The sequence below is a fragment of the Carya illinoinensis genome, chromosome 13, assembly GCF_018687715.1.
Source record: "Carya illinoinensis cultivar Pawnee chromosome 13, C.illinoinensisPawnee_v1, whole genome shotgun sequence".
In the NCBI taxonomy this organism is placed as follows: Eukaryota; Viridiplantae; Streptophyta; class Magnoliopsida; order Fagales; family Juglandaceae; genus Carya; species Carya illinoinensis.
In genome coordinates this window covers 21,686,656-21,706,729 of record NC_056764.1, presented here as the reverse complement: position 1 = coordinate 21,706,729, position 20,074 = coordinate 21,686,656, and the positions used below count along the sequence as shown (strand labels likewise).

The 20,074-nt window shown below is 36.1% G+C and overlaps 1 protein-coding gene across 1 annotated transcript; it reads right to left on the bottom strand.

The window, feature by feature from the left end:
• Nucleotides 1-1,165: 1,165 nt before the first annotated feature.
• Nucleotides 1,166-1,968, bottom strand: LOC122291465. The gene is made up of 2 exons (XM_043099189.1): nucleotides 1,861-1,968; nucleotides 1,166-1,727 (listed from the first exon to the last, which is right to left on the bottom strand). Exons 1-2 carry the CDS (start codon nucleotides 1,936-1,938, stop codon nucleotides 1,377-1,379), a joined length of 429 nt encoding a protein of 142 aa, XP_042955123.1. The 5' UTR covers nucleotides 1,939-1,968; the 3' UTR covers nucleotides 1,166-1,376.
• Between the last annotated feature and the right edge of the window lie 18,106 nt (nucleotides 1,969-20,074).

The following is a 20,074-nucleotide window of genomic DNA, read 5'->3' as shown; positions in this document are numbered from 1 at the left end:
ATAAAAACATACAGACTCTATATATATACACATTTCAAACTCATTAATAAAAGGCCAAACAGATTGGGTTATGCTTGAACTGACAATAGAGTTTAGAGATGGAAGAATTTAATGCATGAGGTGATGGAGGATGGATTGACCAGGACATTGAGGCTTTTAAGCTGCTGCATACAGGTCATTTAAACTCGATTATTGAGTCTTCTCAGCAGCTTGTATACTAGAGATCAACAATTTCAACTACACCAAATGTGAAGATTACCTAATCACTGGCTGCATGGGCCTAATTTTGGTATCCTCATTCTCTTGTATGTCTTTTGTAGAATTTTGGTAGGTTTTACTATATGGCTGTAAAAGGGTAAAAATGTTAGATAAACTAACTTTTCTTGCCATGGAATGCTGAATCCCAACTCTTTTGATTTCTTTTTCTTGCACATGGTTATATTTAATGTTGGTAAAATCCGTTGCGCATATAAGTCCTATAAGCAAGTTCGTTAGGTTCTACACAATTCCTCAATTGTGCTTCCATAATTTTCCCCAAATTATGGAACAAGATTCTAAGATAGGTGCATAAATGCAGTAATCACAATACTAACCCTATCAATGAACCTTTGAAGGGAAATACATTTTTGTGATATACATGAAATTATCGTATATCGAAAATCCATCATACTAGTGTTTTCCACACAATTTTTGCTACTGCCAACTAAAAGCTAAGGTCAGTCAATTAAAATATAAGTCATCCAAATCTGTGCACGTGTTGGTTTTGATAATCAGTGGGTGGAAGAAAAGACGGGGAATGAAGACATCACCTGAAATTCAGCTTCCTCTTTTGATGTAGTTTGCAGTTCAGGCATCCTCTATTTTGGCACTCATCACACAGGCCCACAGCTTACCAATCTACTTTTCCAAGCATGCCAATCATAGTACAATGGCATTGCAATAAATTCCCCGTCCCATTCAGACCTTTCCATGGTTGGTCAAATGCATATCCTGTACATGAGTTTTTCAAGCCCAACAGAAATATTACCATTAGTTTTTAAAGTCTTCAATGAGTAGTATGTGACTTATTAGCTAGCAACTACAATATGTTTAAATTTATAAAGATAATGGTGGCTTAGAGGTTTACCTTTATGATATTACGACATTGCATAATCTCATGGATTGTTGGTTGCCCAAACTGAGCATATGAAAATTTAAGGATATCTCACATGGCACAAAACTGAGTTTTACCCAACCCAGCTTGCTCCCACAAAACATATACTTATATCCTTCCATTGGATATATATATCCAATCAATATATAACACCATCGGCACAACAAAAAATGCACCCAAAAAGCCACAAAAAACCTTCCCTTGTCTTCTCACATGTCCCCACTCATTGAGTCTCTCGCTGAGACTCACTGAGCGGGGTCGGGTTAGCAGCAAAGAAAGCCCTCAATAAGCGGCCAGTTTCCGCTTGTCTCTCCAACAGAAGCTGCATGTTTGCCTTCATTGCCTCCATCTCACTCTTGGATGATTCAGCCTCCTTCTTATGTTTCTCAATCAAATCTAGGTACTCTTTCTCTCGTGCCAATGTGCGTTGTCTCGTAGACTCTGGGATTATCATCTCTCCCAATCCTCTTGCATAGCCTGGTCTATGACCAAGTACTTCTCTGAAGACACCCGCTATCCTTTCGTCAGTTCGTTGCTCTGGTTCTAGAGTATCCAACTTCGAAACCATGTCCTTCTGAAATACAACATTATAAATCCATTAACTACAATGATGTGTAGTTAAGTTAGCATTTTTTTTGCACAATCAAAAAACAATAACCACAAGCAATTATGTTATTAAAATTCAGAAATTCTACGAATTTACTCACATATTTGTCTTCGGTGGCTGGTGTTAAAAAGTTATTTTTCTTCTTTGACCAGTGGGTTTCCTTGAAGAAGTCTACCATATTTGCCGATTCAGCCCTCTACCAAATGTGTGTGGAATGTGGCATGGTATAACACACAGTCAGGAAAGAGTCGTCGACATATTTCCACACCGGGATTGGTAGCTTAATCCCGGTATTTATTAGAATAACGAATAAATGCTATACGTTTCAATAGGGAGAAGATGCTTTGTCCCTTGTTGCCCAGATGACTAACACAAGAGGGGGGGTGAATTGAGTTGTATTAAAAAAAATTAACAATTATAAATCAAATATATAATATAAAATATAAACAAAATATGAAATAACAATAAATATAAGGAGTAAGGGTAAGAGAGAAGCAAACTCAGTATGTTAACGAGGTTCGGCCCCACTGCCTACGTCCTCGCCTCAAGCTACCCCTTGAGGATTCCCAAATTCACTATTCAACCTCCTTCAGGTGGAGATAGAAACCTATTACACCTTTGAACAACACCGCTACAAAGGATCCGTATAGAACACCCTCTACACTTGCAATCACCTTACACGTGGTGATTCAACTATTCCCTGTGTAGAATACTTTCTACACACACAAGGGTTATACACACCCTTTTTCTGATACAAAAGCTGATAGTGGGTAGGTTATCAGAAAACACTCCTCAACGAGTGAAATAAAAACAATACAGCGCAAGCTATATCTCTCAAAATGAACAAGGATTAAGGCTCAATGTTTAGAGAAGAGAGAATGAAAGCTTTGAATGAATGTTGTATGCTCTTGGTGTTGTGAATGTGAAGCTCTCAAATGATCTATTTATAGGCATATGAGACTTCATATTCAAATTTAAAAAGATTCACATGTCAAAGACAACATCATTCACTTTTTCAAAAAATTCAAATAAAAGGTTCTTCTTTTTCAATTGTCAAAGACAACATCATTCACTTTTTCAAAGAATTCAAATAAAAGGTTCTTCTTTCTCAATTGTCAAAGACAACATCATTCACTTTTTCAAAAAAATCAAACCTAATCTTTTACTTTTGGCATATGACAAAATGAGCACACTTTCATTTTCAAAAAATTCAAACCTAATCTTTTACTTTTTGTATAAGTCTAAAAAAGCATCAATCACTTTTGAAAATATTCAAATAAAACATGCACATGTGAAAGATGACAATCAATCATCTTTAATATTTTCAAAGTTCAACCCTTTAATCAAGGCATGCACATGCAAAAGATGACAATCAATCATCTTTCAAAATTTTCAAATTTAATTTTCAAAAATATTCATGCACATGTGGAAAATGTATTTTAATGCTTTATGATAAAATATTAATTTTGAGCATTAATCCTAATTTCGAATTTTGAAGAGATTTACAACATTACTCTATAATTTTAATGTGAACTTGTTCCCTTCTTGCTCATGCTTGTTTCCTTGATGTGCTTGACTCCATTGTGTAGACAACTTGAGCTTGAGACTTCTTTATTCTTTGAATTCATTTGTTATCATCAAAATCCATGTGTAGATTTATAATCACATGAAACTTGAAATCTTGAGTTCAACAATCTCCCCCTTTTTGATGATGACAAATATTTGATAGAACTTGAAACCTATATTAATACTTAAGCTCCCCCTGAAAATATGCGTTAGTTTTTCAAGCAAAAGTATAAATATAATTCCAAGCATATATAACAAGTTTAGCAATTTAAACAATGTTAATGTTCTAGTCTAACACTTCTCCCCCTTTTGGCATCATTAAAAAGGATTCGCAACAAGAAAATGGACTGAAGAAAACGATGCGTTTAATAGTCACTGTAGATAGTTGAAAAATGGAGCCGTCCGTGACCCGACAAGTGCTGCAAAGCCTCGAGGCCTAACTCTATGAATTTAATACGGCTGAAGATTTAAACAATCGCCTGATATTGTTGACAAACGGGATTGAAGGCTCCGAGTTTCTATAAAAAAATGATCATTTTCATCTATCGGATGCCAAAAAAATAATCACTTCTTGACCTGAGTTCTGTTTTTCCACAACGATAGAATGGCTGAGCAATTCTCTTCCACTAATGTTCCAGACTTGAATCAGGAACCCTTGATGCATCAATCATCAATCTTCTCTCCTGAGGCCGTCAATACCATGATAGGAGCAGTGAACCGTTTTTCTAGTAAGGCTGATTCTGAGATTATTGCAGAATCAAGAATGCTCAGTAATCAATATGCTGCCTCTGTTACGATCATGTCTCGAAGGTTAATGGCGAGGGTGAGTGAGATTGATCATCTTAACATGCAAATATCTGAGTTACGACAGAAGCTTGCTAATAAGGATAGTGAGAATAAAAGGCTAAAGCAAGAAAACCAAGAGTTGAAAAAATTTGCAGATTGGTATGCTCATGATCTGCAACCACGAATAGAAGAGCTGGAACGAGAAAGGGTTCAGATACAAGGTCAACATCGGCAGATAACAGCAGAGGTTCATCGTTTACTAGAAAAATAGGGACAATCTACTGTTAATCTCGCTGGCTTAGTAAGAAAACTTTTGACAATGTGTGTCCAGCATATCTTGTATTTCTTTTGACTAAATAAGATTTGAAGAGAAAATAGTTTGTCTTATTCTTTATGCTATCTCTATAAAATCAGTCCTGAAGTTCATCTAATCCGCATCAAGTTTTCATCTCATCTCTATAACTCATCTGCATTCCTTCAGCATTCTCGTTTTAAGCCTTCTATTCTTTTCTCAATGGCTCATTCTTCTAACATTTCTCTAGATCCATCCATGAGGCATTCTGCATCTCAACCTCCTGTTCTTTCTGCAGCTACCATTGGTGCCATGTTGCAGCAAGAAAATAATAATCTGACTAATAAGTCAGATTCTGATGCTATTTATGACTTGGTGAGTCTTGGGACTCGCTACTCTTCCTCTATTGTGGCTTTTTCTCAGCGGCTACAAGCCAAAAATCACGAAGTTGAAAAGCTCAAAGAACAAATTGTTGTACTTCAACAAATTGTTCAAGAGTCTCACACAAGGGAAGGAATCATTCGGCAGAAGAATAAACAGTTGAAATCTTTATTAGATTCTTCATTCCGCTTGCCGGTTCCCATGAATAAGAATGACATGATATTGTATGAAGAGAATGAGCGTCTCAAACATGAGGCTAAGAATCTCAAATTTATGTAAAAGTATTAAAAAAAAATCTATCTCTATTTTTATTGACTCTGGTCTATCTTTTAAGAGATATTCATAGCATGCATCATACCTATTTCTCTTCTGATCATACATAATCTATCTTCTGGTAAAGGTTTTGTGAAAATATCTGCTAACTGATCGTGTGTGTTTGTGAACTCTAACATTATATCACCTTTTTGCACATGATCTCGAAGAAAATGATACCTTATTTCAATATGCTTAGTTCTAGAATGTTGTATTGGGTTCTTTGAAAGATTTATAGCACTTGTATTATCACATTTGATTGGAATGTGATTATACATGAGTTTAAAATCTTCAAGTTGTTGCTTCATGTAGAGAACTTGAGCACAACAACTACCCGCAGCAACATATTCTGCCTCAGCAGTAGATAGTGCAACAGAATTTTGTTTTTTACTAAACCAGGAAACTAATGCATGACCTAAGAAATGGCATGCTCCACTAGTGCTTTTTCGATCTATTTTACAGCCAGCATAATCTGCATCTGTGTAGCTGATTAAATCGAAAGATGTGTGCTTAGGGTACCATAACCCTAGGTTAATTGTACCACTAAGATATCTAAGAATGCGCTTAACTGCAATTAAATGTGATTCTTTTGGAGATGATTGAAAACGTGCACATAAGCACACACTAAACATAATATCTGGTCTACTGGCTGTTAAATATAATAAGCTACCAATCATACCTCGATATATCTTCGAGTCAACTGGCTTACCGGATTCATCTTTATCAAGTTTAGTTGATGGGCTCATTGGTGTTCCAATTTCCTTAGCATTTTCCATCCCAAACTTCTTCAGTAATTCCTTAATATATTTTGATTGATTGATGAATGTCCCACTTTTTGCTTGCTTAATTTGCAATCCGAGAAAGAATGTAAGTTCACCCATCATGCTCATCTCAAATTCTTCCTGCATAGTCTTAGCAAAAACTTGACACATATTTTCATTAGTAGCACCGAATATTATATCATCAACATAAATCTGAATCAAAAGAATATCATCATTTTCATATTTAATGAAAAGAGTTGTGTCGATTTTTCCTCTTGAAAAACCTTTTTCAATCAAGAAACCACTGAGTCTCTCGTACCAAGCTCTAGGAGCTTGTTTAAGTCCATATAGTGCTTTTGTGAGTTTGAAAACATGATTTGGGGAAATATGATTTTCAAAACCTGGAGGTTGCTCAACATATACCTCTTCATTTATAAAACCATTTAAGAAAGCACTTTTAACATCCATTTGAAAAAGTTTGAAATCTTTATAACAAGCATATGCAAGTAGCATTCGAATAGCTTCTAATCTTGCGACAGGTGCATATGTCTCATCATAATCGATTCCTTCTTCTTGATTAAAACCTTGGGCTACAAGTCGAGCCTTATTTCTAGTAATGACTCCAGACTCATCTTTCTTGTTTCTAAAAACCCATTTTGTTCCAATAATAGTATAATTTTTGGGTCTAGGAACAAGTGTCCAAACATCATTTCTTTCAAATTGATTCAACTCTTCTTGCATAGCTAGAATCCAAGATTCATCAAGAAGTGCGTCATCAATATTTTTGGGTTCAATTTGAGATAGAAAAGCAGTATGATTACAAATATTTCTAAGAGATGATCGAGTACTTACACCTTGTGAAGGTTCTCCCAAAATTTGTTCCACTGGATGATCTTTCACAAATTTCCACTGTTTGGTTGCATCTTGTATTAAATTTTGATGATCTTTCCTGATGGCTCCATGTTGAACTTCCTCTATTGCTTTCTCTTTGTTGAGATTGAGACTTTCAATTTTACCTATTCCCACGATCTTCCCTTTCGAGTTGTCTCCAAATGTCACGTGTCCTTCTTCTTTAGATCTAAGATCAAAGAACTTAGTCTTGTCTCCCGTCATGTGTCTTGAACATCCACTATCTAAAAACCACTTATTTTTGCTTGTGGATGACTTCATGCATACCTCAATGTCATCTTTAGCCATAAGACAAAGATTTGCTGATTCTTCATTGCTTGCTTCACTATCTGAGCTACTTGAATCATCATCCCATGTAGCTTTCATTGCTTTCTTGCCCTTGTTTCGATCTTTCTTTAGCAGAGGACAATCTGGCTTGATATGACCAGGTTTATTGCATTTATAACAAATTAAAGTGTCGTTTTTACCTGAATCTTTCTTGGAAAACTTTTTGAAAGATTTCCTCGGAGGAGTTCTATTTTTCTTCAAGAACCTCTGAATTCTTCTTGTTATCATCGCAACTTCTTCATCTTTATCGTCATTTTCCTCATCTTCATCACTTTCACTTTCATGAGGAACAGCTTTAAGTGCTAAACTCTTCTTTGGCTTTCCTTCTTCTTCTCCTCTTTTCAATGTGTACTCATGGGTGATAAGTGACCCGATGAGTTCATTGACTTCGAGCTTCTTGAGGTCTCTAGCTTCAAGAATCGCTGTAACTTTTGATTCCCAACGTTTTGGTAAAGAGTTGAGAATTTTTCTTACTATCTCTACCTTGGAATAAACTTTGCCAAGAGCTGTCAAGCTGTTTATGATGTTAGTAAAACGAGTGTGCATACTAGAAATAGATTCATCATCATTCATCTTAAACATTTCATATTCATGAGTAAGAATATAAATTTTTGATTCCTTGACTTGCGAAGTTCCTTCATAAGTTACTTCCAAGTTATCCCAAATTTCTTTTGCCGTAGCGCAATTCATTATTCTATTAAACTCATTTCCATTAAGAGCATTATATAATAAATTCATAGCAGTTAAATTTAAAGTATAAAGTCTATCGTCTTCACGATCAAACTCTTCTTCTTCCTTTTTGACCTTTACTCCACCAACCACTTTTGTTGGAATATAAGGTCCATTTACAATACATTTCCATATTTCTCTACCTTGAGCTTGAAGAAATATTCTCATTCTAACTTTCCAGAATGAGTAATTATCTCCACAAAAGAGTGGAGGCCGACTACTAGATTGACCTTCACCAAATGAAGCTGCAATGTTAGCCATAAGATCTTAACTCAAAAGATAGTTAATCTTATAATAGAGCTCTTAGCTCTGATACCAATTGTTGCCCAGATGACTAACACAAGAGGGGGGGTGAATTGAGTTGTATTAAAAAAAATTAACAATTATAAATCAAATATATAATATAAAATATAAACAAAATATGAAATAACAATAAATATAAGGAGTAAGGGTAAGAGAGAAGCAAACTCAGTATGTTAACGAGGTTCGGCCCCACTGCCTACGTCCTCGCCTCAAGCTACCCCTTGAGGATTCCCAAATTCACTATTCAACCTCCTTCAGGTGGAGATAGAAACCTATTACACCTTTGAACAACACCGCTACAAAGGATCCGTATAGAACACCCTCTACACTTGCAATCACCTTACACGTGGTGATTCAACTATTCCCTGTGTAGAATACTTTCTACACACACAAGGGTTATACACACCCTTTTTCTGATACAAAAGCTGATAGTGGGTAGGTTATCAGAAAACACTCCTCAACGAGTGAAATAAAAACAATACAGCGCAAGCTATATCTCTCAAAATGAACAAGGATTAAGGCTCAATGTTTAGAGAAGAGAGAATGAAAGCTTTGAATGAATGTTGTATGCTCTTGGTGTTGTGAATGTGAAGCTCTCAAATGATCTATTTATAGGCATATGAGACTTCATATTCAAATTTAAAAAGATTCACATGTCAAAGACAACATCATTCACTTTTTCAAAAAATTCAAATAAAAGGTTCTTCTTTTTCAATTGTCAAAGACAACATCATTCACTTTTTCAAAGAATTCAAATAAAAGGTTCTTCTTTCTCAATTGTCAAAGACAACATCATTCACTTTTTCAAAAAAATCAAACCTAATCTTTTACTTTTGGCATATGACAAAATGAGCACACTTTCATTTTCAAAAAATTCAAACCTAATCTTTTACTTTTTGTATAAGTCTAAAAAAGCATCAATCACTTTTGAAAATATTCAAATAAAACATGCACATGTGAAAGATGACAATCAATCATCTTTAATATTTTCAAAGTTCAACCCTTTAATCAAGGCATGCACATGCAAAAGATGACAATCAATCATCTTTCAAAATTTTCAAATTTAATTTTCAAAAATATTCATGCACATGTGGAAAATGTATTTTAATGCTTTATGATAAAATATTAATTTTGAGCATTAATCCTAATTTCGAATTTTGAAGAGATTTACAACATTACTCTATAATTTTAATGTGAACTTGTTCCCTTCTTGCTCATGCTTGTTTCCTTGATGTGCTTGACTCCATTGTGTAGACAACTTGAGCTTGAGACTTCTTTATTCTTTGAATTCATTTGTTATCATCAAAATCCATGTGTAGATTTATAATCACATGAAACTTGAAATCTTGAGTTCAACATCCCTATATGAAAATAATTTACTACATAATAGAAAGAAAGCAAGTGTAATAGCCTAAACCGTTTACCTTCTCTTCAAGAATCCGCACAAAGGATTTGCGACCTGCTGTGTGGTTAATAACCAGCCTCTTCCTACTCTCCCGATTTTTAGTTGATAATTTCTGCCATGAAATAACCATTAAATTAAAACAATTTTCACACATATGTTGAGTAACATCCAATCAATGTCGTGATACATTAACTAACTGAACAAGTAGTTTGTATTGACCACCCTTGATGCATACCTTGAAGGCCTCGCTACCCCATCTACCACATAGCTTCACCCAAACAAGGGGGCTGACCAAAACTGTGCCATTAGCCAATGCTTCGTCATGGCTGGCATATGATAAATATATCCTATGCAATTCATGGTGGAAAGCATTAAACCGCTTCCGAAGTTGTTTCGTTACAGTCAATTGATGGTTCTCCAATTCCCAATCAAGTTCAAAATCCCCCTGCATATATAATCAAATGTATTTGGTTTAATCAATTATACTACGACCACTTGAAACCTACCATCATTAAAGTGGAAAAGTCTTACCCGAACACGATCGATTAACTCATCCTTATGTGCTTGGGGTACATCGCTCCACCTTGCATAACTCATGTCACAATGATGTTTGACTATCCATGTTAATCGTGTTGTAAACATGTTGGCATTTGAGCAACATGGTGCTGTTTCTCCATTATTTATCTTCAACAGCACCTTTCCATGCTTCCGCAATTTTTCAAATTCAGTGCACTTAGCTGGGCCACGTCCACGTCTCCTCTGAGCCTGGTTTGGTACAGGCTCCATGGGAATGTCCTCACCTATAAGTTCATAAATAACATCAAATGTATATGGTTACAATATCTGATGTGGTATAAAACTGAGCATGTGGAGCAGGATAAAATATGTCATTACAGTTAATAAAATTGGTTATGTGAGCATTACCAATCTGAACTCCTGCAGGCTCTGCCTCTATATCATGTGAGGTCACTTGAGCTGGCTCCGTGGGGACGTCCACACCTGTACAGCATAATAACAATAATGTTATACAGGTTCTGATGGAATTTACAAATATATTGTAACACCATTTTTGTGTAAATGGTTAAGAATATACATAAAAAAACAGCCAGCATATGTGGACTGTACCAATTTCAACTCTTGCAGGCTCTGCCTCTATATTGGGTGCGCTCACTCTGTTAGGCTCTGTTGTGGCATCCACACCTGTATCACATAATAGTGTTAATATGCAGTCAGGGTGAATTGGAATTTACAAATATATAGAACTGCATCATATGTATATTGAGAACTCATCAAAAAAATCATAAACATGTTAACTATACCGCTCTGAACTCTATTTGTCTCCAGCCTTATACTGGGTGAGGTGACTCTGTTAGGCTCAGCTTCCAGTGTTGTGGTCGCACATGGTGGCTCCCATGGATGGCTTGGGGGTTGGGTAGAGTCATCCGAGCTGGCCTCATCGACATTATCAGGACTATGATATGAACTAATTCGAGCACCTCGTGGCCGGCGGGCTCGGCATGAGTAAGGTGCCATTCTTCTACCACGGAATCCTCGGCCTCTGGGCCGACCTCGGCCACTATATCCCACTGGCGCGCCTGCATTGATAAGGAGATATCATTTGTGTTAGGATCATAATTTAGCGAAAATCAATATAAAGCAAAAAAAGTGTTTGCATATCAACCTGAGCCGTTCATGCTCCTCGAGTGTGAATTCCTTGAGATGGGATTGCAATGGATTGTTTTAGAACACTATGCGCATATGTGAACCCTTCTTCACCCGACCTGAGATCATAATTAAATTAGTCTCTCATCTCTAACACCATGAAAGTAGTTTACAAATATAAGTGCACACTCCAATTTGCATAATGCATTAAACTAATAAGAATTGTCGAGTATCAAAATACTGTGTATCTTTTGGTAAGATATGAGAATTCACCTAATATCATTATGTTGTCAGTTGGTTATTCTGAGTCAGACTCTTCCTCGGTGGATGGGTCATCATCATCTGAATATTCCCAATCACCATAAGCATCTCCAGAACCAGATGGAACCATAGCATCATCAATAAAATCTCCCACAATTCTGCTATTACCACCCGACTCCATCTGGTCTCGTGGCTCAATAAGGGAAGGTTCTATATCAGTCCTACTAAGTGGAGTTGACACTGGACGTGCATCACAATGCAAAAGTGGATAGTCATATGGGGACTCATTCTCTTGATAGGCATCATCGTCACTCGATTCGCCATCAATGCTTTCTAAAACCCTCTGCACTAGTGGAATATCATACACATTCCTATTATTGTACTTCTGCACAACATACCAATTCCCTTTCTCCCTTAGATCCCTAATGTAAAAGCACTGGGAAGCCTGGCATGCCAACACATATGGTTCGTCTTTATACCAAGTCCTATTCATATTGAGACTAGTTAAATGATCGTCCACTCGTACCCCCCGTTTTTTGTCACCAACATCAAACCAATCACAACTGAACAAGTACACTCTACGACCCCCCATGTAGTGTAACTCCACAACATCATTGATAATACCATAAAAGTCTACATTATGAGTATCTTGGTCACCAGTTACCAACACCCCAGAATTTTGTGAACGTCGGCGAAGTTCACGAGACTTCGTATGGAACCGTTTACCATTTATAATACAAGCAGCATATGATGCAATCCACCGATCAGGTCCACAAGCTAACGCATACAAATCTGGGGACACATCAAGTGGATTGTTGCTACGCTGGTCCAGAACCTACATTCAATCGGGCATATGACTGCATATATAAGTTTCAATGACATCGACCACCAGCGTCGGGTATAACACGTGAATTGCTTTCTAAATAGAATTCTTAACTTACACGTTGCTTGAACCAAATGGGAAACTCAGTTTGTTGCGTGCGCTCTATAGAATTCGGGTTTGACACCTTGCATTTGTCATAGTGTTCCCTGCATTTGTAGAACACAAATGGGGAAATAGATTTAGTCTGTGACGTAAATTAAATGACAAATGGTAGTAGGTTGTTTCGAGATAGCATGAAAGGAAGTAATTATTGCTTACTCTAAATAGGGTTCGATCTCAATACAATTGTTTAGCACGTACCAAATGGCTGCAGCATGGAGTTTATCTTCTAATTGCACATTATTAGCTATACCCAAGGGACGAAGTTTCTGGTTGAAAATGTTGAACCCATCTATACTCTCCTCTTCAACACCATCAATGTTGCGATCTGGTCGATTAAACTTCGTCTCCACATCTTGGAGATAGATTGAGCAAAATGTCAAACACTCGATGTGAACCCAGGCTTCTGCTATTGATCCTTCTGGACGGGCTTTATTCTTAACATACCGCTTGAATTTCCCGAGAAACCTCTCAAACGGGTACATCCACCGATATTGAACTGGACCTCCGAGAATGGCCTCACGGGGTAAGTGTACAGCTAGGTGGACCATAACATCGAAAAAAGATGGAGGGAATATCATCTCCAATTTGCATAAAATGGTGACGATATCAAGTTGAAGCTTTGATAGACGATTCACATCTAGTGTTCGGGCACACAACTCTTTGAAGAAACTACTAAGTTCAGTCAAAGCCAACGCAATATCCCTCTTTAACAACCCCCCCACAGCAATAGGAAGTAGTGTTTGCAACAAAACATGATGGTCATGGCTTTTGAGCCCAGAGATTTTGGAATCTCGTACAGATACACAATGAGTGATATTGGCAGCGAACCCATCTGGATATTTAACCTCAGCAAGCCACGCACAGAATTTATTCTTTTCATCTCCATGTAATGTGTATGCTGCATGTGGCATTGTAACACGCTCACCTTCACGTTTCAAATGTAATTCCTTTTTGAAGCCCAAGATCTCTAGATCACGCCGTGAATTAGTGTTATCTTTTGTCTTGCCAGGAATGTTCATAAGAGTGCCCAAAATGTTCTCAGAAATATTCTTCTCAATATGCATAACATCTAGATTATGTCTAAGCCGCAAAGTTGACCAATAAGGTAGTTTGAAGAAGATGCTTTTCTTAGTCCAGTTCAACTCCTCTGCAGTGCGTTTCCTCTTCCTACAAGATTTTCCAAATTGAATATCTCTAAGCATTTGTAATTGAGTTAAAAGATCCTCTCCTTCAACCATTGTTGGGGGCATGCGAAGATCTTCTTTACCGTTAAACAACCCTTTTCTCGTTCGCCAAATGTGATCTCTCGGTAAGAGACGTCGATGTCCCATGTAACAATGTTTCCTACCATACTTCAACCAGTTGGAATCTGTTTGTGCATTACAAGACGGACATGCCATCTTCCCTTTTGTTGACCACCCAGATAGATTTCCATAGGCGAGAAAGTCATTGATTGTCCACAATAAGGCAGCATGTAACATGAACATTTCCTTAGTAGATGCATCATATGTAGGTACACCATGCTCCCAGAGTTCAAGTAACTCATCAATTAACGGTTGCAAATAAACATCAATATCATTTCCTGGTGATTTTGGACCAGGGATAATGAGGGATGTCATGAAGAACATGTCTTTCATGCATAACCACGGCGGTAAGTTATACGGGACAAGAATCACTGGCCAAATGCTATAAGGTTTAGCTAGATTGTTGAATGGATTAAATCCGTCGCTTGCCAAACCGAGCCTAACATTGCGAGCATCCCTAGCAAATCTGGGGTGAGCTTGATCAAATGTCTTCCAGGACTCTGAGTCAGCAGGATGTCTCATACTAGTGTCATCGGTGACCCGCTGCTCCTTATGCCATCTCATGTCACCTGCTATCTTGCTTGACACAAAGAGACGCTGCAATCTTGGCTTCAAAGGAAAATGCCTAAGCACTTTTTGAGGTATCATTCGTGACCCGTGTGTATTTGGCATCCATCGTGAAGCCTTACAGATAGGGCACTCATTAAGATTAGCATTTTCCTTCCAAAATAAGATGCAGTCATTAGGGCATGCATGAATTTTGTGGTACGTGAATCCCAAACCTCGCTCCAAAGTCCTGGCCTCCTCATATGATTGTGGCAATTCAGCATTAGGAAAGGCTGACCGCAAAAGGCTTAGGAGCATATCAAAAGACTTGATTGACCACCCACCAAGTGTTTTAATGTGTAACAACTTCACAACGAAAGAGAGCTTTGAGAATTTTGTGCAGCCATCAAAAAGAGGACGTCGGGCATCCTCTAATAGTTGGTCAAAAGTTGGGGTTGGGGAGGACTGTGGTATTGCTGAGTGAGTTGGTGATGTAGTGTTGTCATCAGGAGCATCTCCGCATGTGGCTACTCGTATGTCATCAAACATACGGTCCATGTCATCAATGTAGCCGTCTCCACTTTCAACTTCGGGATCGTCATCATCGTCAATGATGGGGAGAGTTTCCTCCTCCCCATGAAATATCCACTGGGTGTAGTTTGGATCTATCCCTTTTATGAACAAGTGAGACTCCACCTCAAATATAGGCAAGAAGAGATTATTACAGCATATACGACACGGACACCGAATGCGATCACTTCCCATGGAATGGGTTCGTGCCATTGTTAAGAAATTTTTAACCCCTTCAGCGTAAACAGGTGATAGAAGTCTATCACCTTCACTCATCCAACTTTTGTCCATCTAATAAAAAAAAGAAGGCATGAGTGGTTTTGATATGAAGTCATAATAATAAAAGCGGTAGGTTCTAGAACACACACAATGATATACATGTTAATCTAAAAAAATTGCTAGTTGAACACACACAATGATATACATGTTAATCTAAAAAAATTTAAACTTATGTTTAAATTAAGAAGTAGTATCATGGGTTGGAGGTGATAATCAACATTGTCCATAATAAACATAATAAGAGAAATCTTCCAAGTGTATTATTAATTATAATACACTTGAAAGGTAAATTATAAAAAAAAAAAAAGAGGTAGACACAATATCAAGTCGACAACAAAAGCATAGAACAAGATATGTGTTGTATTCATAACAAGGGTACTATTTTGTTATACTGTTCATTACAGGCCATGGTAGGCGTTTGGACACAAACAGTATCATATATAGGAAGAATCGGATTTTAAGTGCACAAGAAATTACATGATGACTTGCAAACTTTATGATAGGCTAATAAGAATAACCACCGGTTTGATTCATGGTAGTAGTGTCACATTTTGAATATTTTCATGGATATTTGAAGAAGGGAGGTTTAATATATAGTTTTAGGGGGTCACAAATCTGTACATTATTATAAAAAAGAATATGATATGCTTGGAATTTAAACTGGATAAAACTCATCACAGTTTTTAAATAATAAGCGTCATACATTATTCATGGATCTTTCAGTTTTAAAAGTTGGAATTAAAACTGAAACATTGAGACTATTCCCTTAGTGATATGTCACTGACTCAAGAATGTAATATGTAGTCATGGTGTTTGTTGTATGCAATATCCTTCTTCTCACAAAAAACAATCGATTGTAACGCTGTGTGGAATGTTGAAGCTGGACTTTGAAAATGACAAAGAAGAACACAAGGGGCTGAAACTAGTTTCCAGCCTTATAGGGCAACACGCATATGTAAATGATTTTTGGCATGGAGATCATGGTTTCTGATATTGAAGAGGATATCTATTCACTTATCGTCGTGCCATGATATTTGCATATATTAATCAGTTCCAGATTAATTGCATTGGAATCTGGCTTGTATAACTCTATTTACTACTAGTGTTTTTCCAGCAAGGATCTGCTCTCAATTATCGCTATCAGGCCTATCCCAAACTAGCATTGTGTTAATCTTGAAAAAACACATAATTAATCACTTTCTACCCATAACTTATACAATTATGCTCTTATCAGTTTGAACCAAATGGTAAGGATCACTTATAAGTAGTACAACATCAGTAATATAGTGATGGGGATACACACAAAAAAAAATAGCAACTACAGGTACTATGATGCCATGATGAGCAAGACAGTATACCAACACAGTCCATATACAAAAAAGCAGAGCTGTATCCCAATAGAAAGTCATATCATTTACTAAATACTACAACTGAAAACAGAGCAGTATATATACACACAAAGAGGCCTACATGAGGCTAGTTCATTTCATCCAAGATGAGCAACACATTTGGAAAAAACGAGAAGCAAAAAAATAATCAAATATGAGCAGAAAACTGAGCGAATTACCAAGCACAGTAGATGACATCAATGATTATTAAATGGAAGAAGACACAATTACGTTAAAAAAGATACTTCTTTAACAGTACATATCTATCAATGAGAGAATATATTGATAGATTCATATTTATCCCAGATTATAAGTTAGGTTCTACACAATTATGCATATCTGATTAATAATGCATTGGAAACACGGCACTACATGAGATGGAGATCATAGGGCGTAATAGTTGTGGAATCAGGTCAAAAGAAAAGCAAGCAGCATGGTGGAAATTAATCCATCATGCATTAATTATATTGCAATATGTTTAAAGTATTCCAACAGACAAATCCAAAAAATAAATGCCGAGTACCAACAGTACTAGCATTAAAAATGTTAGTTTGCATTTTTAACTTTTATAACACGAAGACATCATAGCTTAGCACGCTAGCTAGATTAATTAGGAAAATTAGAAAAATGGAAGTACTAGACTTTTATGTGTGATTTTAATACTTTTGAAGGATAATCTAGCCAAAACAATTATTTACTAAGAATAATAGTGCCAGAAAGTACTACACCAATATATATATATATATTTATTTATATATATATTCATATCTCACAATAATCTCACCTTGGCTGATATGTCAGCATTTAATTGGATTTTTAAAACAAGGATTAACTAGTTCATTTGAAAGCTATTAAACAGCATTAAGCAATTAATAAATATGATAATGGTGGGATAATATATATTATAGTTTATAGCATTTTCTTTATATAAAGTTAATTAGGTTATCAATTTAAGAATAGCTAATGTCTGACTTAATTGGATAAATGACTAATATAGCTTAAAATTAAAGTACATAGGCCTAACGAAGACAATTCAAGAATCACAATGCAACAAACACTCTAGTTTATATATATTTGTATATATAAAATTGTGATAATTTTGTGAGTTACAACACACACAGTACTACTACTGCTCCCTTTTTTTCTCATCAGTCGATATGAGACATGATGAACAGCATAGTCATATATATTAAACATATAAAAATAGTGATACTTGATGATATAAAAAAGGAGTCCCATTGATTGTGGTAATTTAAATTAAACTTAATGCATTTTAAAGCTTATCCAGTACTAATTTATAGATGTGTGATATCCATTAACCTATCCACTAATTTACAGAAGTGCATGCTTGGTATGCACAAAAATTTTATAAAAGAAAATAATCTATCATATCTAGTTTACAATAGAAAACACAGTCAGAATCTAACATATATTAACATTAGGTTATATTGATTTAATTATAAGCTTACTTTTGAAAGACTTTTATATATTCTACTTGGCACTTCTCACCTATTTATCTCGCGTGTCCAGATCACTATGGATCTATCAACTATCACTCACAAGAAAAATGTTTATTTGTAATCAGTTATTTACTAGGAAAATGATCATTTCCTACTAAAAAGAATTATTTATTCTCGTTGCAAATAACTGGTCACATATACTACATGCATTTCTTGTATATGTAGTTTGCATGTGATCTTGTTCATGTGTAAGATTATTAATTTGTCCAAGCTTTGTAGGCTTCATATATATATATATATATAGTGCACCATGTCCCGTGTCAACGGGCAGAAGAGTTCACATAATGAATCTGACAGCAAAATATTAGACATGAGGCTTTGATATGTTCCAATTGACTATCAGCAATTAAGAAATTGACAGTACCATGAGTGATAAAAATCACGATCTTTAATTAATTCTTTCGTGCTATTGCAACGATATTTTGCTAATTATGTTCTTTAAGCACAGATTTTTTGCAAGTACTCGATGTATAGTCCATTTTATCTAGTCTTTGTTTTTTTTCCCTAGTCCTCTTTTTTTTTTTTGTTTTTCTGAAGGCCTAACCTGTATGTTGTATTCATGTATTGACACACACACAGTTTATCAAAGTTTACACATTTAAGAATCTCCTGAGGATAATCCTCCATCCAAACTCTCTGCTGTAGCCTATCTAGTCTCTTTTGAACCTATTAAATATATACATATAAATATATATATATATATATTTAAATATCATATATACACTACATATATATATGATCTAGCTCCCCCATGCACTGCCTAAAAGATAAATCATGCAATACTGGGCTTATAATCTTGGCCCTATATATTTTTCCACCAAACTAGCAGAGGTTTAATCAACTTATTGAACATAACACAATGAGATTAATTCAAACAAGTGATCAACTTAAGCGACAAAGGCGCTTTCGTCACAGCTACGCGGTCGATAATGGTACGTACTGAACTTATCTACAGAAGATGATCATGACAAATAGTTAGAAATCCATTCTCATTATATGTGTTTGTAGATATATGTATATATCTACAAACACATATATAATAATAGTGATACTTGATGGTTAATTAATATTTACATCCCATTTAAATGGAGATGAGATTTTTGTTAGTATCTTAATGGAGTTGTCAATAAAAAATCCTCATTTGGTCAAGCAAGAAACCAACAACTCTTTGGTTGATAATTATGAAAACCAAATTCTCATAAGTCGATACATATGAAAATCACGTGTAGATAATAATTAAAGCAAATCATTGATTTGATATTCAAGCTAACATACCAAAAAAAATAGCATAACAACTCTAAATCAGTTTTTCAATATTACCATTATAGTCAAGTTCTATTTACATAACTGCTTGTATGAATCATGGACGAAACTGTAAATACTTGACCTAAACTTTGGGAATAAAATGGGGAAAAAAGCAGAGGAAATTACCAGCTAATTTTTCATAGACCAACCGAGTGGAGGAAATGAAGGGGAAGAGGCTTCTACCAATAACCCTTTGCCACCAAGAAAAGGATCGTGCTGCAACAATAACAGAGGGGATTAGTATATACGTGTAAAGGAGGATTTTGAGCTTCAATCTCAGCATAATGCGTCAAACACATGGGCTGGTGTTTTCATTCCTAAGAGGAAAACCCAGAATTTCCTTCCGCAGGCACCAAATGGGTGGAGGCAGCGAGTTAGTGGCCATTAATCGGTGGAGGAACACAAAAACTATTAAGAAGTGATAGACCAAATTAGGGGGACAAGAAAACATACCTTCACAATGAGCACTATGAGCTGAAAATCAGCATCGGTCGATGCTGCAAATTGAACCCAAATCCGCGGTGAACAGCCTAATAACAAGGCACCAAAACCTAATGCTCAGCGAAGGGGGCTCTATAGTCGGAATTGATAGACCAAAAACAGAGGAATTTACATGAACTAGGGGGGAAGGGGGTGGGAAAATGGGACTCCGAAAACTGAAAGAGAGCTCCGTGAACGTGTGTGCCTTGTGAATCCTTCTAGCTTCAAGTTCGGTTCCCCCCA